Genomic DNA, 14,528 nt, shown 5'->3' on the forward strand with positions numbered 1-14,528 from the left:
CAGTGTTTGCAGCTCATTACTGCTAAAATTATTTTCTATGATAGAAATCTGCTATGAAATTCATACAAGATCCTTTGTCTGGCTTTAAGTAACATTTCCTGTTTTGATTTATACAAATCTCTTCTCCAGACCTTCTTCTGCAATACCATAGAGTCAAAACACTTCAAACTTTCTCTCATTCTCTGAATAGGCTGTACATCAAGTTTTGCATTTTTCAGATTCTTCGGATGTCTTTCTCCATCTGTGTTAGTTTCCTATTGTTACCTGTAACAAACTATCACAAACTTAGTGGCTTAAAAACAATACCAATTATTATTTTCCAATTCTGAAGAAGTCTGAGATGGGTCAGCAGGACAGCAATTCCTCTTGAGATTCTAGGGGAGAATTAATTTCTTGCCTCTTCCAGTTTCTAGAAGATGTATGCGTTACTTGGCTCATGGCCCTGCAACAATTCAACCTCTGCCTCTTTTGTCACATCTTCTTCTCTGAGGCTGATCCTCTCACTTCTCTCTGGGGTTCTTGATTACATCAGACCCATATGGTGGGATAATATCCATTTTAGATATTTAATTTAATGCCATTTGCAAAGTCCCTTTTTCATTTTCAGTAGCATATTTACAAGTCAGGACATGGACATATTTTAGAAGGCATTATGCTACCTACTACATCTTTTCTACCTAAAAAATTGGTAGTCATTCCTCCTGTTCCAAGTTCAAATGTCACCCCCTCGTGAGATTTTCGTGTATCTCCAGATGGAGGTGATGTGGTCTTCCTTCTCTTTCTTCAGGGACTCTAATGACTAATAAACTTGCCTTCTTTCCTTTTGACTCCTTTAATTTTTCTATTCATGAGGGCTGTTTTTCACCAATTTTATTTTCATTAATTTGTCCATCTTGTCTATCCACAAAGACATTTTTCCTTTTTAAAAATCTGTCTATCTTATTAAAGTTTGCTATTTTTCAATATAATAACTTCCATGTATTAAAATATGCTATTTTACACCTTACTATTTGAGGAAGGCCAATAATATATAATAACTGAGGAAAGTGGGGCAAGATGGATGAAAAGAAGGCTCCAACAATTGTCCTCCCTATAGGAACACCAAATTGAAGAACTATCCGCACAAAAAAAAAACACCTCCAGAAGAACCAAAAATCAGGAGTGCAATCGCAGTGTGTGGTTTTAACATTATATTAAGGAAAGAGGCACTGAAGAGGGAAAGACAATCTTGAATCACCTACACCAGCCCTCCTTCATCCCCCAGCAATGGCTGAGTGGTATGGAAAGAAAATCTGTGCATTCAGGGGAGGCAGCAAACAGTAATTGTGCGACTTGACGTTGGAACTCAGTACTGCCCTGTCACAGCAGAAAGCAACACAGGGCATAACTCAGCCAGTGCCTACAGAGGGAGCTTCTCTAGCCAGAGGCAAATTCTCCATTTCAGTGGTAGGAGCCTGAGTTCAGACAAGACCTACCAGTATGGGCTAAAGTTCTTGGGGGTCTTAAATAAATTTAAAAAGCAGTCTAGGCCAAAGAGACTTCAATTCCTGGACAAGTCCTGGTGATGTGCTGGGCTTGAAGTTAGTGGATATTGGGTGGAGATGACCTAGTGAAACACCAGCTAGTGCAGCCAAGAGAGTGCTTGCATCATCGCTGCCCCAAACACAGGCAGCACAGTTTGCAGCTCTGGAAGAGACTCCTTCCCTCCACCTAAGGAGAGGAGAGGGGAGAGTAAAGAGGACTTTGTATTGAAACTTGGACATCAGCATAGCTACGGAAGAATAGGGTATCAGGAACAGTCTTTGAGGCCCCCATTCCAGGCCCTAGCTCCTGGTTGACATTTCTAGACACAGCCTGGGCCAGAAGGGTACCCATTGCCTTGAAAGGAAAGATCCAGTCCCAGCAAGATTTATCATTTGCAGACTTAAGAGCCCTTGGGCCTTCAATAAACATCAGTGGTACCCAGGCAGTTCTCACCACAGGCCTTGAGTGAGACCCAGGGCCATGCTGGCTTCAGGAGTGACCCTGCACATTCTCATCTGTGGGAACCATGGGGAGAGACTCCTTCTGGTTGAGAAACAGAGAATGAATGCAGGTGACTTTGTCTTAGAGATTAGTTCCTAGCTCAGCCACAGTGATGTAGAGAAACAAGTAGGTTCATGGGGTCCCCAATTCTAGGCCCTGGCTCTTGGACAGCATTTCTGGGCCTGCCCTAGGTGAGAGGAGAGCCTGCTGACCTGAAGAGAGAGAATCAGACCAGGCAGGATTCAGTGGCCCCTTAGTGAACATTGGCAGTAACCAGGCAGTAATTGCCACAGACCTGGGATGGTGGTGGCCATGGGAAGAGACTCTTCTGCTTGAGGAAAAGGGGAGGAAGAGTGGAAAGGACTTTGTCTTACAGCGTGCGTGCCAGCTCAGCCACAGTAGAATAGAGCACCAGGTAGATTCCCATGCTTCCTTTCACGAGGTTCTGTCTATCAGATGGCATCTCTGGACCCAACCAGGGCTGAAGACAATTCATGTCCCTGAAGGGAAGGACACAGACCTGGTGGAATTTGCCATCTGCTGATTGTAGAGCCCTTGGGTCTTGAGAAAACATAAGTGGTAGCCAGGCAGTAGCCACCTTAAGCCTTGGGCAAGACCAAGTGTTGTGCTGACTTTGGATCTGACTCAGCACAGTCCCAATACTGGTGCTCAATCACCCATACCCCAGGTCCAGGCAGCTCAGCACAGAGAGACAGACACTTTGTTTGGTTGGGGGGAAGTAAAGGAAAAGAACAAGAGTTTCCACCTGATATCCCAGGACATTTTCCCATATCTTACCTAAGAGCACCAAGACAGTACCTGTATAAGTCTGAAAGAGCCACAGTATTTTTGTGCATGGGGTGCTTCCTGATGCCTACGTGGCTATAGTGACCAAAGACTAAGGTCCCAACACCCAAGTCCTTTTTAATACTTGGAAAAACTTGCCAAGGACATGTATAAACAATCCAAGACTGCAAAAATTACAATCAATATCTAACTCTTCAATGCCAAGAAAAAAAAACAATGGACATCCACAGGCATCAAGACCATCCAGGAAAATATGATCTCACCGAATGAACTATATAAGATGTCAGTGACCAACTCCAGACAGACAGAGATATACACAAAATATAAAACAATAAATTAAGGCTTATCACAATAAAAATATCCTTCATTAAAATAAAGACAAGAAGGAAGAAAACATCACAAAACAACCAGAAAACAAATTTAAAAATGGCAGGAGTCAATTCCTATTTATCAATAATAACATTGAATGAAAATGGACTAAACTCTCCAATCAAAAGATATAAAGAGGAGAAATGGATGAAGAAAACCAAGGCCCCAAAATTATGTTGCCTACAAGAAACATATTTCAGCTATAAAGACATACATCCACTAAAAATAGAAGGATGGAAAAAGATATTCCATGCCAATGGAACCAAACATAGAAAAAAAGTTGTCTGTATTTATATCGGACAAAACAGATTTTAAGACAAAGACTATAAAAAGAGGCAAATGTCAGAATATAATGATAAAGGGGTCAGCTCAGCAAGAGAATATAACAATTGTACATACATGTGCACCCAACAATGGAGCACACAGATTATATAAAGCAAATATTATTAGAGCTAAAGAGAGAGCTAGACCTCAATAAAATAATAGCTGGGGATTTCAACACCACATTTCAGCATTGGAAAGATCATACAGACAGAAAATCAACAATGAAACATCGGGTTGAAGGTGGACTATAGACCAAATGGACCTAATAGATGTTGCACAGAATATTTTATCCAATGACTGCAAATTCACATTCTTCTCCTCAGCCCATGGATCATTTTGAAGGGTATGTTATGTCACAAAGCTAGCCTTAAAAATTCCAAAATTATTGAAATTATATTAAATAACTTTTCTGACTACAAGGCGGTAAAACTAGAAATCAATAACAGAGAAATTTTGGAAACTATGCGAACACATGGAAATTAAATAATATTCTCTCAAATAACTAGTGGGTCAGTGCAAAATTTAAGAAGAAAATTTAAAAAAACAAACAAATGCACATGGAAACACAACATATCAAAACCTGTGGTATTCATCAAAAGCAGTACTTAGAATGTTTATAGCAAGAAGTGCTTCAATCAAAAAAGTAGAAAAACTTGAAAAAACTACTTAATGATATATCTTAAAGAACTAGAAAAGAAAGAGCAAAGTAAACCCAAAATCAGTAAAGGAAAGAAATAATAAAACCTGAAAAGAGGGGAGAGTCGGAAAAAGCGTACTTGGAGACCTTACCTTCAAGACTGAAGACTAGTCGTCACGAACGGCACTTGGAGTGCACTGAGCCAAGGAACAAAGAAGGCCACGTTGGGCACCAGATATTGCAGGATCTGGCCAGCAGCCTGCAATGCAACGGGGCTCTCTGTTGTTAGGCAGATCAGCAGATTGAGAAATAACAGACACACACAAGATAGTGAAAGCTGGGTCCAGGGGGGTCACTGCCTTCTGGTCCCATGGTGCCAACAATGCACTAGATATACCAGCATTTATTATTAAGTTTAGTGAGGGCAGGGGTAGGTTAGTGAGGGATTTAGGGTGATTTGATTATGAGGTGAGATGGTCACATGGGGATGAAGTAATTCTTTAACATAACATTTGTATGTAGAAGTGCAGTACATTTGTATGGAGAAGTACAGTATACAGAGATAAGAATTTACAGTATAATGTGTGTGTAATTTCTAACAGAGCCTTAAAACAGAAACACAATCTTTCCATAACGTATGATTAACAAGATATTAATCAGCAGTAACAATTGCAACAAAAGCTGGTTACAAACAATCCATGGAAACAGGATGTGAAGCTAGACAACCGGTTAGACCAGAAATTCTCAGAAAGGAGTATGCCTTAACCCTAAAAAGGCCTAGAAGAGCCATGGCAAGATGAGGGCGTTTATAGCCCTATCTTATCCATATGGACAGGCGCCCCCCATGCGTCTGTTTATAGGCTCTCCACAAAGGTCGCATTCCATTCCTAGAGCTATGAACATCTGCTTTTCTGGGATGGGAATCTTGGTGATGTGAAACCTCCCTGACTGTACGTCCATTCATAGGCTCTCTGCAGGGGGAAGCACATCATGTGCTGTTGGCTCGTTCTGGCAGTCCAACCTGGCATTGTCTTTACGCAATCCTGCATAGAATTTTGTATTTACAATAATTAGTAGCATTTCATCTTTTATTCTGTAGCAATAGTTTCAAGGGGTCTCCCTGCAAGTATGTATTAAAGTTTTACACTATTAAGATAAATTGAACATAATAAAAATTAAAACTTTGTGTTTCAGAGGACACCATAAAGAAGGTGAAAAGATGACAAACAGAATAGGAGACAATTTTTACAGATCATAATCTGATAAGGCAGCGGTCCCCAACCTTTTTGGCAACAGGGACTGGTTTTGTGGAAGACAGTGTTTCCACGGACCGTGGTGGCAGGGAATGGTTTCGGGATGAAACTGTTCCACCTCAGATCATCAGGCATTAGTTAGAGTATCATAAGGAGCATGCAACCTAGATCTTTAACATGTGCAGTTCACAGTAGGGTTCTTACTCCTGTGAGAATCTAATGCCTGAGTGAAGGAGTCGGAGCTTAGGTGATAATGTTCACTGGCCCACCACTCACCTCCTGCCCTGCAGCTCCAGTTCCTAACAGGCCACGGACAGGTTCTGGTTCATGGCCCAGGGGGTGGGGACCCCTGCGATAAGGGTTTTGTATCTACAATGTATATGAAGAACTTTTACAACTCAGTAATAAAAAGACAACTCATTTAAAAATGGGCAATGAATCTGAATAGACACTTCTCCAAGGGGGGTATACAGATGGCTAATAAACACTAAAATGTTGTTTGACATCATTAGCCATCAGGGAAATACAAAACCACAATGAAATAACACTGCATACTAACTAGGATGGGTATGTTCAAAAGATCACTTAATAACAAATCTTGGTGAGGAGTTTGAAAAACTGAATCTTTCATACATTGCTGGTGGGAAAAGAAAATTGTGCAGTCACTTTGAAAAACAGTCTGGCAATTTTTCAAAAGGTTAAACATAGAGTTACCATATGACCCAGCACATGACTCCTAGGTGCATGTGTGTCTATATCCATACAGTGGAATGTTATTCAGGCATAAAAAGAAATGTAGTACTGATCCATGCTGCCACATGGATGAACCTTGAAAACCTGCTAAGCTTAGCAAAGAAGCCAGTCACAAAAGACCAGGTAGCATATGATTCCCTTCTTCCTTTAGTTACCAACTTTCTGTCTCCTCATCCTCAATCTCTTTACTACTGCTGGATCAATCCTACCCTTATAGAACATATACCAGTACCTCCTACCTTAAAAAAAAAGATTCTCCATTGAACCTATAATTCCCCTCTACCAATGCTAATTTCATGATTACACTTCATCACCAGACTTCTCCAAAGCACTTCTTCACACTGTCATCATTTTCTTACTTTAGAGTCACTCTCTTACCCACTTTTGTCTGGCTTCTGCCCCTCATCACTCCACCAAGAATTTTTAAAAGAATACCAATAATCTACAAGCTACCCAATGTAATGGATATTTCTCTGTCCACACTGTACTCCATCTCCCAGCTACTTCCAGTAGAAGTTGACTACTTCATCGTTCTTGAAAAAATCTCTTCACCTTTAAGTTATACAACATTCCATGGCTTTTCCTTAATCGCTCTGTCTCTTTTTCTGTCATCTTTTCCACTTAACAACATCTGACTGTTCATATTCTCTGGGCTCAGTCCTGCATTTTCTGCTTTTTTTCCTCTGTTCATTTTTCTCTGTATTCTCTCTTCCTGGAGTTTCGTCCATTCCCCTGGCTTGAAATACCATCCATATGACCATGATACCACATTTAAACCTCTAGCTAGATAGTTCAGATATACTAATTTTTTTCCCCTGTAACTCTGTTCACCCTTTCTTAGCAAATGTTATCACTGCCCACCTACATAGTTGATTAAGCAAGAATCTAAAAGTCATACCTGATTCCTCTTTCTCCCTCATTCCCTGTAATTAATCCATAAGCAAGTCTTATTGATCCTACCTCCAAATCTATTTTGAATCTATTTATTTACCTTTATCTCCATGGCTCTTACAGTCCTCTAGACCTCTTTTATCTGTTGCCTAAGGCTCACCTATTGGCCTCCTGACCTTCCAGTTTGCCCCCTTTCAGTAGCCTTCTAGCTTCCAGCTGATCTTAAAAGTAAAAGAGATTATATCAGCTCCTACTTAAAACATTGAAATGATTTCTTATTACATTAGCCAGAAGGCTCTGTGGCTGTCACATTTCCTGGAGTCAGATCCTGGTTTCCCTACTCTAGCTGTGTCTATCTTGGACAAATTGCTTAATCTCTCTGGAGAATAATATGTAGCGGCAAAGTTAAGAAGATGACTCATGTAAAGTTATTACTATGCCTGCCACTCAAGAAGTGTTATTATTATTATTAATGTTCTGTGGCCTGCAAAGCCCTGTGTGATCAGACATCTGTGGGCTAAGGTATCAGGTTAAATACTTGAGAATTCCTTACTTAATGACTTTCCAAAGTTGGGCTTTCCTTCCATTTGTCTCTATCTCAACAACCTGTTTATTTACTTTATATTTATCACCATCTGTAATTATCTTTGTCTTTTGTTTCTTGCTTTTCTATTCCCCTAGACTATATACTCCATAGAGAGGATCTAAATCTAACTTATTTACCATTGTAACTATAGTACCTCACACAGTTCTTGTCACATAAAAGGAATTTAATATATATTTGTTTATTAAAATAATTACTGAATCTCACATTCTTGGCAAGACCTTTGGAGGTTGACTTTTTCATCAGTTTTTCATTTTGATTCAATTTGACTTTGAATATAACATCTGTTTATAATGCAGTGATCTGTTTTATATGTCATGAGGGAGAATTTTCTTATATCCCCTTTCAGTACTTTCTTACATTAAATTGGGGGAAGAGAACAAGCATGCCAATAATGAAATTTCTTTGGTTTATAAGACAAGCTTTCTCATATTTTAATATTGTGCTTTCAAATATGTAGGATAACTTCTGACTCCCACAAAAGGAAAATTTGAAGCATCACGTTAGATAGTATCAACGTAATTTATATTTATTATTCACCTTGGATCCCATCCAAAGGATATTTGTTATTGAACTACTTAAAATTCCTTAAAATATTCTTACAGAATGGACACCAAGGTGGCATTATAGGAATATATTTCAATTAGAGTTAAATTATATGTGGTAAAAGAAAAGCATATTCTTATAAGGGCATTATTTTAAATACTTTTCTAGTCACTAATGTTTTTCTAATCAACATATAAATACTTGGAAACTGTGGTATACCTAATAAGATCAGGAAGTTTTTTTCCCAGATCACAGTAGTATCAAATAGTTGCTTGTAATTTTTCCTCACTTCTGTGATATAAAACTATATTTAAAGGTATAGTCTCTAATATATAAATCTTTAAATGGAAGTTTCATATGTATTTTTTACTTTGGTACTTTCAACATTTATAATATGTTGAACTTAAGCAGTACAATGTTTTGGTTAGATTCTTCTCATTTATACATATACATATATGTATTATATATATTTATATTTATGTATGTTATATATATGTATGTGTGTATATATATACCTATATATATATATATTTTTTTTTTTTTTTGAGAAAGGGTTTTGCTCTGTCACCCAGGCTGGAGTGCAGTGGGGCCATCTCAGCTCACTTCAACCTCTGTCTTCCTGACTCAAGCAATCCTCTCACCTCAGCCTCCCAAGTAGCTGGGACTGCGGGCATGTGCCACCACGTCTGGCTAATTTTTTTGTATTTTTTGTATAGGTGGGTTTCACCATGTTGCCCAGGCTGATCTCTAACTCCTGGGCTCAAATGATCTGCCTGTTAAGGCTCCAGAAGTGCTGGGATTACAGGCATGAGCCACCAGGCCTGGCATAAAAATTTTCTTTAGAACAAAAAATATTTTTAACTGAAAAAAGGGAATTTTAAGTATATACCTTACTATTATTGGATTAGTCATCTCAGGCTTTACTCCTGGCTCAGTTATTTTATGATCTTGGTTATATAAGCAAAGTTTAATGTTCCAATTTTTCAATGAGGTAAAATGAAAAGGTTGAAATTTTACCATCTTTTGGAATATTTGAAAGTATTGACCACAGGAATCAGATTTTTAGTCTAATTATTGATATATTAGTTTGCATAAGAGAAGAAATTAATTTTTCGAGACAGCTTCTACCTCTTTCATACACATGAATGAAGTCTTTGATTAAATGATAAAAATATTATCTTCTCAGATCGTTTCAGTTTTCTAAATACTGAATTACTTTAAAATATATTATCTTAAGCTCAGAAGTACATCTTCTGAAAAATAATGTTTTTCTTAACCAGAACTAATAATTTAAAAGTTCAGCATATAATGGGCAATCCTCTTAACTAGCCCTTCCTCTTCCATTTTTCCTTTCCTCTTTTGCTGTTATATTAAATCATATCTTACACTTAAGATATGATTTTTTTCAGTGGAATTATTGATTTTACATATAGCAACCATTTTACTTATCTTAAATCATTCGCTTAGAAAATTTACTTATTTACTAATGAGTAAAACCGAAGCGAAAAACTCATTAAAACATTATTATATGCACACACATAAAAGACCTTTAGATTTTAAAAAATTTCTCAAACCAGTTAATTTTTTGCCGTGGTGTTCTTCAACACTCCCTAGTACAAAGGTGCCATTAGAAAGCAAGCAAGAATAGTTTTGAGCTGATTTTTAGAATGTATTTTTTAAACAATGGTAGGTTCAAGATGAAGAATAAAAAAGTAGACCTTTTCTTATATAAGAAGTACTAGGAATAATGGGTTATTGCCAGTATCAAAAAAACAAGATTCTTTTCCAAATTCATATGTCTCATAGAATTTAGTGGTCTGAAACCATTAGAAGCATAGTTCTTCCAGGGGTTAATAATATATTCTGCCAATAGCCAACTTAGTTATTGGACCAGGGACAAAGTCTCAAACATACGTATTTGTCTAAATATTTTACCTTTCTGCAGGACACCTCAGTAGAATATGTAAAAAAAATCCTTCCATTTATTTTACTAATTTTGTTAGGCCAGAAGTTTTCATTTTTCTCCTTTTATATAAATCAGTAAAAGCAATTTCAGTAGGTCCAAGAAAACAAAAAACATTTATTCCAAGCCAGTCTCCCCACTGTATTTGTTTGCAGCCTTACATCTGTCAGAGAGTAAATAGTTGACTATTTTTTCCATTTTGTACTTTTTATTCATTTAACATTCCTTATGAACCATACCATACATTAAGTTCTTTTAAAATATTTTTGTTTTACGAAACGTAGATTTAATAGAAGATATAGGACTTAAAGAAGAATTGGGTAGCCTTCTTAAGCAATTCATCTAACATGAGCTTGTGCAAATTGTTTTAAACTTTTCCTGATGGTAAATTTGAAACTAATGATTCCTTCTGCCTTTAATTTATGGGTTTTTTTGCAAGTATCAAGTAATATGTTTGTAAAAATACTTAGTAAGCTGTGAACAACAATTCAAAATTGATGGTAGGATTATGAGCATAATGAAATTTTTTGCAGAATTTATAAACTCAGAAATACTGAAAAGAGCAAGACCTTTGATTTACTAAAATGTTTCATTTTAGTTAATGGGGTGGTATAGAGTGGTGTTCACTCTCTTATATGTAATATAAATACTTATAGCAGTGTGATCATCCCTGGTTACTGATATAAACTGGATTTTACATAGTACTACGTTTTAAAACAAGTAGATTAAATGATTTTACATTCATTTTTGGAAAAATACCTTAGGGCCACATAATGATTTTTCTTTCAAAAATATTTTAAAAACTAATGATAACTAAAATGTAAAGCTTTACAGGAATTAACAAAGATACATTCACATTCCCATTTTTGTCAAGGAGATATTGAATACTTTCTTTTTCATATGCAGCCACCTTGGTAGCCCATCTGCTTTATTAGGATTGCACTATTAAGGTTATCATAAATTACTAACAAGTATGCCTCCCAAATTCTTAACTTACTCAGTAATCTTTGCAGTTATAGAAAAACAGAACTTATTTTTATCTTATTTATTAGAACTCAAGTCTACTTCATTTTGAAAATAGATAAATACAGATGACTCTGAATTTGCCACCTTTCACTTTACATTTATATTGCTTCACTATTAAAGAAAAATGCTGGCACTCTAGACCCATTGAAAGACTCACTTGGGGGATTCTTTTTAGGAGAGCTGGAAACAGAATTCTTTTTGTTATATTGGCAGGTTTTAGTTTCTTCAGGGATTTGTTGTTGTTGTTTTGTCTCTTTATTTTGGTCTAAATATCTTCAAAACTTCAGTGATGGAAATATGTTTTTTTTAAAAATACAAATTAAATAAAATTTAGCTCTTCCTACAATAGTTTGGGCTCTAAATGATTTCTCTCGATCAAACTTCCATTTATTTTTAATATTTTATATATTCACCCATTTCATTTTTTAGGAGATTTTATGAAGATGGAGCAATTGTCTTGGGTGAAGAAGCAAATATGCTTGCTGGCATGCTTCTAGGACTCAATGCTATTGATTTCAGGTACTTAATATAACCAAATGCATTCAGTTTTTGAATTATTCTATATCTTAATAGTTTCTACATACGATTTTTTTCTTTCAGTTGTCTAAGTAAAGCACACAGTTGGATATTGTTATTTGATTCATGTTGTTCTCTTTCAAATGACATCAGTTTGTTTTCTAAATGAGTTTGCTCTCAGAAAAGAGACTGCCTGAAACTTAATGAATTGATAGGCTTGCTCTGTAGCTTGGATAAAAAGAAAACTTAGACTATATCCCATTCCCCAACAGCCCCCTCCCTAATGAAGGAAGGCTTTGAATCTTATCTCTTAGTATTTTTCAGCTACTGCTTTAAAATTAAAAGAAATAGACTTAAAGTAGTTTCAAAGCCAGAAAGATTCTCATTATCTCACGTGTTGAGATAAGATCCTGAGAGGCTATCTTGGGTATCTTATGTCTCTTATGTTATGTATGGAGAATTTTTTAAAAATTGTTAAAATTTACTTTTATTATCAACAAGATGAACTGGTTCTACACTAAAATAACAAGTGCTAAAAATGGGCAATACAAGTTCTTTTTAGATTTATAGACACTTTTTTTGCATTTCTTTAATCGATCCCAGATTTTACATTATATTGAAAGTAAAAGGTTTGTCTATAAGAAAACTCAAACACAAGGAATGAAGGAAATATTATATTTTTATTGAAATATAACATTTGAAAATTCAGGAATATTAACAAAATAAGTATAAGACAAATGAAATTCTACTTTTGAGTCTTGATAAAAATAATGCTGTTCATTTTCACTGAAGTTATCTTTTATAGTAAAGCACTTCCTTTTCTAAATATTTGTCACTTGACAAGTCTAACTTTATTAAAATTTAATAAGTTAGTATTAGGTTAATTAGCTTAATTGTGGAGGATGAACATGATAGATGGAATGTGAAGGTTGTCTTTTTGATCCCTCTATGGATGTTAACTTTTTATATCACATCACTAGCTCTGTCTAAATTTGTTACAGTCTTGTTTTGTTTGTTTGTTGTTTTATTGTTTTTAAAAAAACAAGGCCAGGCGCGGTGGCTTTCACCTGTAATCCCAACACTTTAGGAGGCTGAGGCAGGCAGATCATCTGAGGTCAGGAGTTCAAGACCAGCCTGGCCAACGTGGCGAAACCCTGTCTCTACTAAAAATACAAAAATTACCCAGGCATGGTAGTGGGTGCCTGTAATCCCAGCTACCCAGGAGGCTGAGGCAGGAGAATCGCTGGAACCCGGGAGGCAGAGGCTGCAGTGAGCCAAGATCATGCCACAGCACTCCAGCCTGGGTGACAGAGCAAGACTCCCTCTCAAAAAAAAAAAGAAAAAAACAAACAAAAAAACTGGGATTAAGAATGTTAACTGTTGGTTTAATGTAACCCATTGACAGTGTATTAATTTGTACAATGCCTTGTCATTGGTATTGAAGGTAGAATATTTTATTCAGGCGTTTATTTCTGACAAGTAACAATTAAATTGCAGACAAAAAAATTCACTTGCCATTTGATGAGAGAAACGTCTCTGGCAAGAGATTTTTCATGAAACTTAACTTTGATTTAAAATTTTATATATTAATAGGAAATATTTATTTTCTATTGTCTTAGTTTCTGCCTAAAGGGAGAGGGGCTGGATGGCAGTTTTCCTGCTGTAATAGACTATACACCATATTTGAAGTATATCCAAAGGTATGTGACATTTTGAGATATGTTTTTTAAAATCTTATTTAAAATTGAATGTCTTGTGCAATGTTTGTCTGATCAAAACTACTTTGTACTAAATATTCGTTCCAATATCAGAAATCATTAAAGGGTACAAGCTTCAGTTGCATTTTTAGTATTTATTATTTAAAAAGCACACACCTTTTATGTAAATATACACTTTTTAACATAATTGTAATCCTAGCATCTAGTTTTTTTAAAATAACAAAAACATTTATTCATATTGCTGTAGTCATTATAATAACTTTAATAGATCTGAAATAGTCTACTGAGATTTCGAAACTATAATTCAGTATTTAGATTGTTTTCCATTTTTTCTCATAAAAAAGGATAAATAACATTTTATGCATATCAATTTTCCATTTGTTTTCATTGTAAATTGTCGGAGATATCCAGATAAATTATCTGAAAAATCTGATGACTCTTAAAATATGTCTTTTAAAGAGTTGTAGCAATTTATTCTGTTACCAATACTGTGTGAGAATTCTGGATTTCCCACAATCTCATCAGCATTAAATAATAATTAATGACATCTGTGTATGTTTCTAAGGTCTGCTTGGAAGATTATTTCCTGACTAGAATGATGATCTTTATATACTTCTTTATTTTTCCATAAATTATTGGGGTACAGGTGGTATTTGATTACATGAGTAAGTTCTTCAGTGGTGATTTGTGAGATTTTGGAACACCCATCACCTGAGCAGTGTACACTGCACCATATTGTTGTCTGTTATCCCTCACCCCCTCCCACTCTTCCCCACAAGTCCCCAAAGTCCACAGTATCATTCTTATGCCTTTGCATCCTCATGGCTTAGCTCCCACGTATAAGTGAGAATATACAATGTTTGGTTTTCCATTCCTGAGTTACTTCACTTAGAATAATAGTCTCCAATCTCATCCAGGTCATCACAAATGCTGTTAATGCATTCCTTTTTATGGCTGCGTAGTATTCCATCATAGATAAATAGATAGATAGATAGATAGATAGATAGATAGATAGATAGATAGATATCATGGTTTTTTTAATTGAGAAAATGAGCTTTTATTTGTCTATAATTTATCATGCATTCTTGGAAAATAT

The 14,528-nt window shown here is 35.9% G+C and overlaps 1 protein-coding gene across 8 annotated transcripts in view; it reads left to right on the plus strand.

Annotated features, from left to right (window-relative positions):
- RUNDC3B (RUN domain containing 3B) overlaps positions 1-14,528 on the plus strand; it is a 208,551-nt gene that overhangs the window by 99,890 nt on the left and 94,133 nt on the right. For all 8 annotated transcript variants that reach the window (XM_063814671.1, XM_001163673.8, XM_009453495.5 and 5 more), the window contains 2 exons: positions 11,628-11,717; positions 13,334-13,414. In XM_063814671.1, coding sequence (XP_063670741.1) covers positions 11,628-11,717; positions 13,334-13,414 — 171 coding nt within the window. The remainder of the gene's footprint in view (positions 1-11,627; positions 11,718-13,333; positions 13,415-14,528) is intronic.

Source organism: Pan troglodytes, chromosome 6 (genome assembly GCF_028858775.2).
Source record: "Pan troglodytes isolate AG18354 chromosome 6, NHGRI_mPanTro3-v2.0_pri, whole genome shotgun sequence".
Lineage (NCBI taxonomy): Eukaryota > Metazoa > Chordata > Mammalia > Primates > Hominidae > Pan > Pan troglodytes.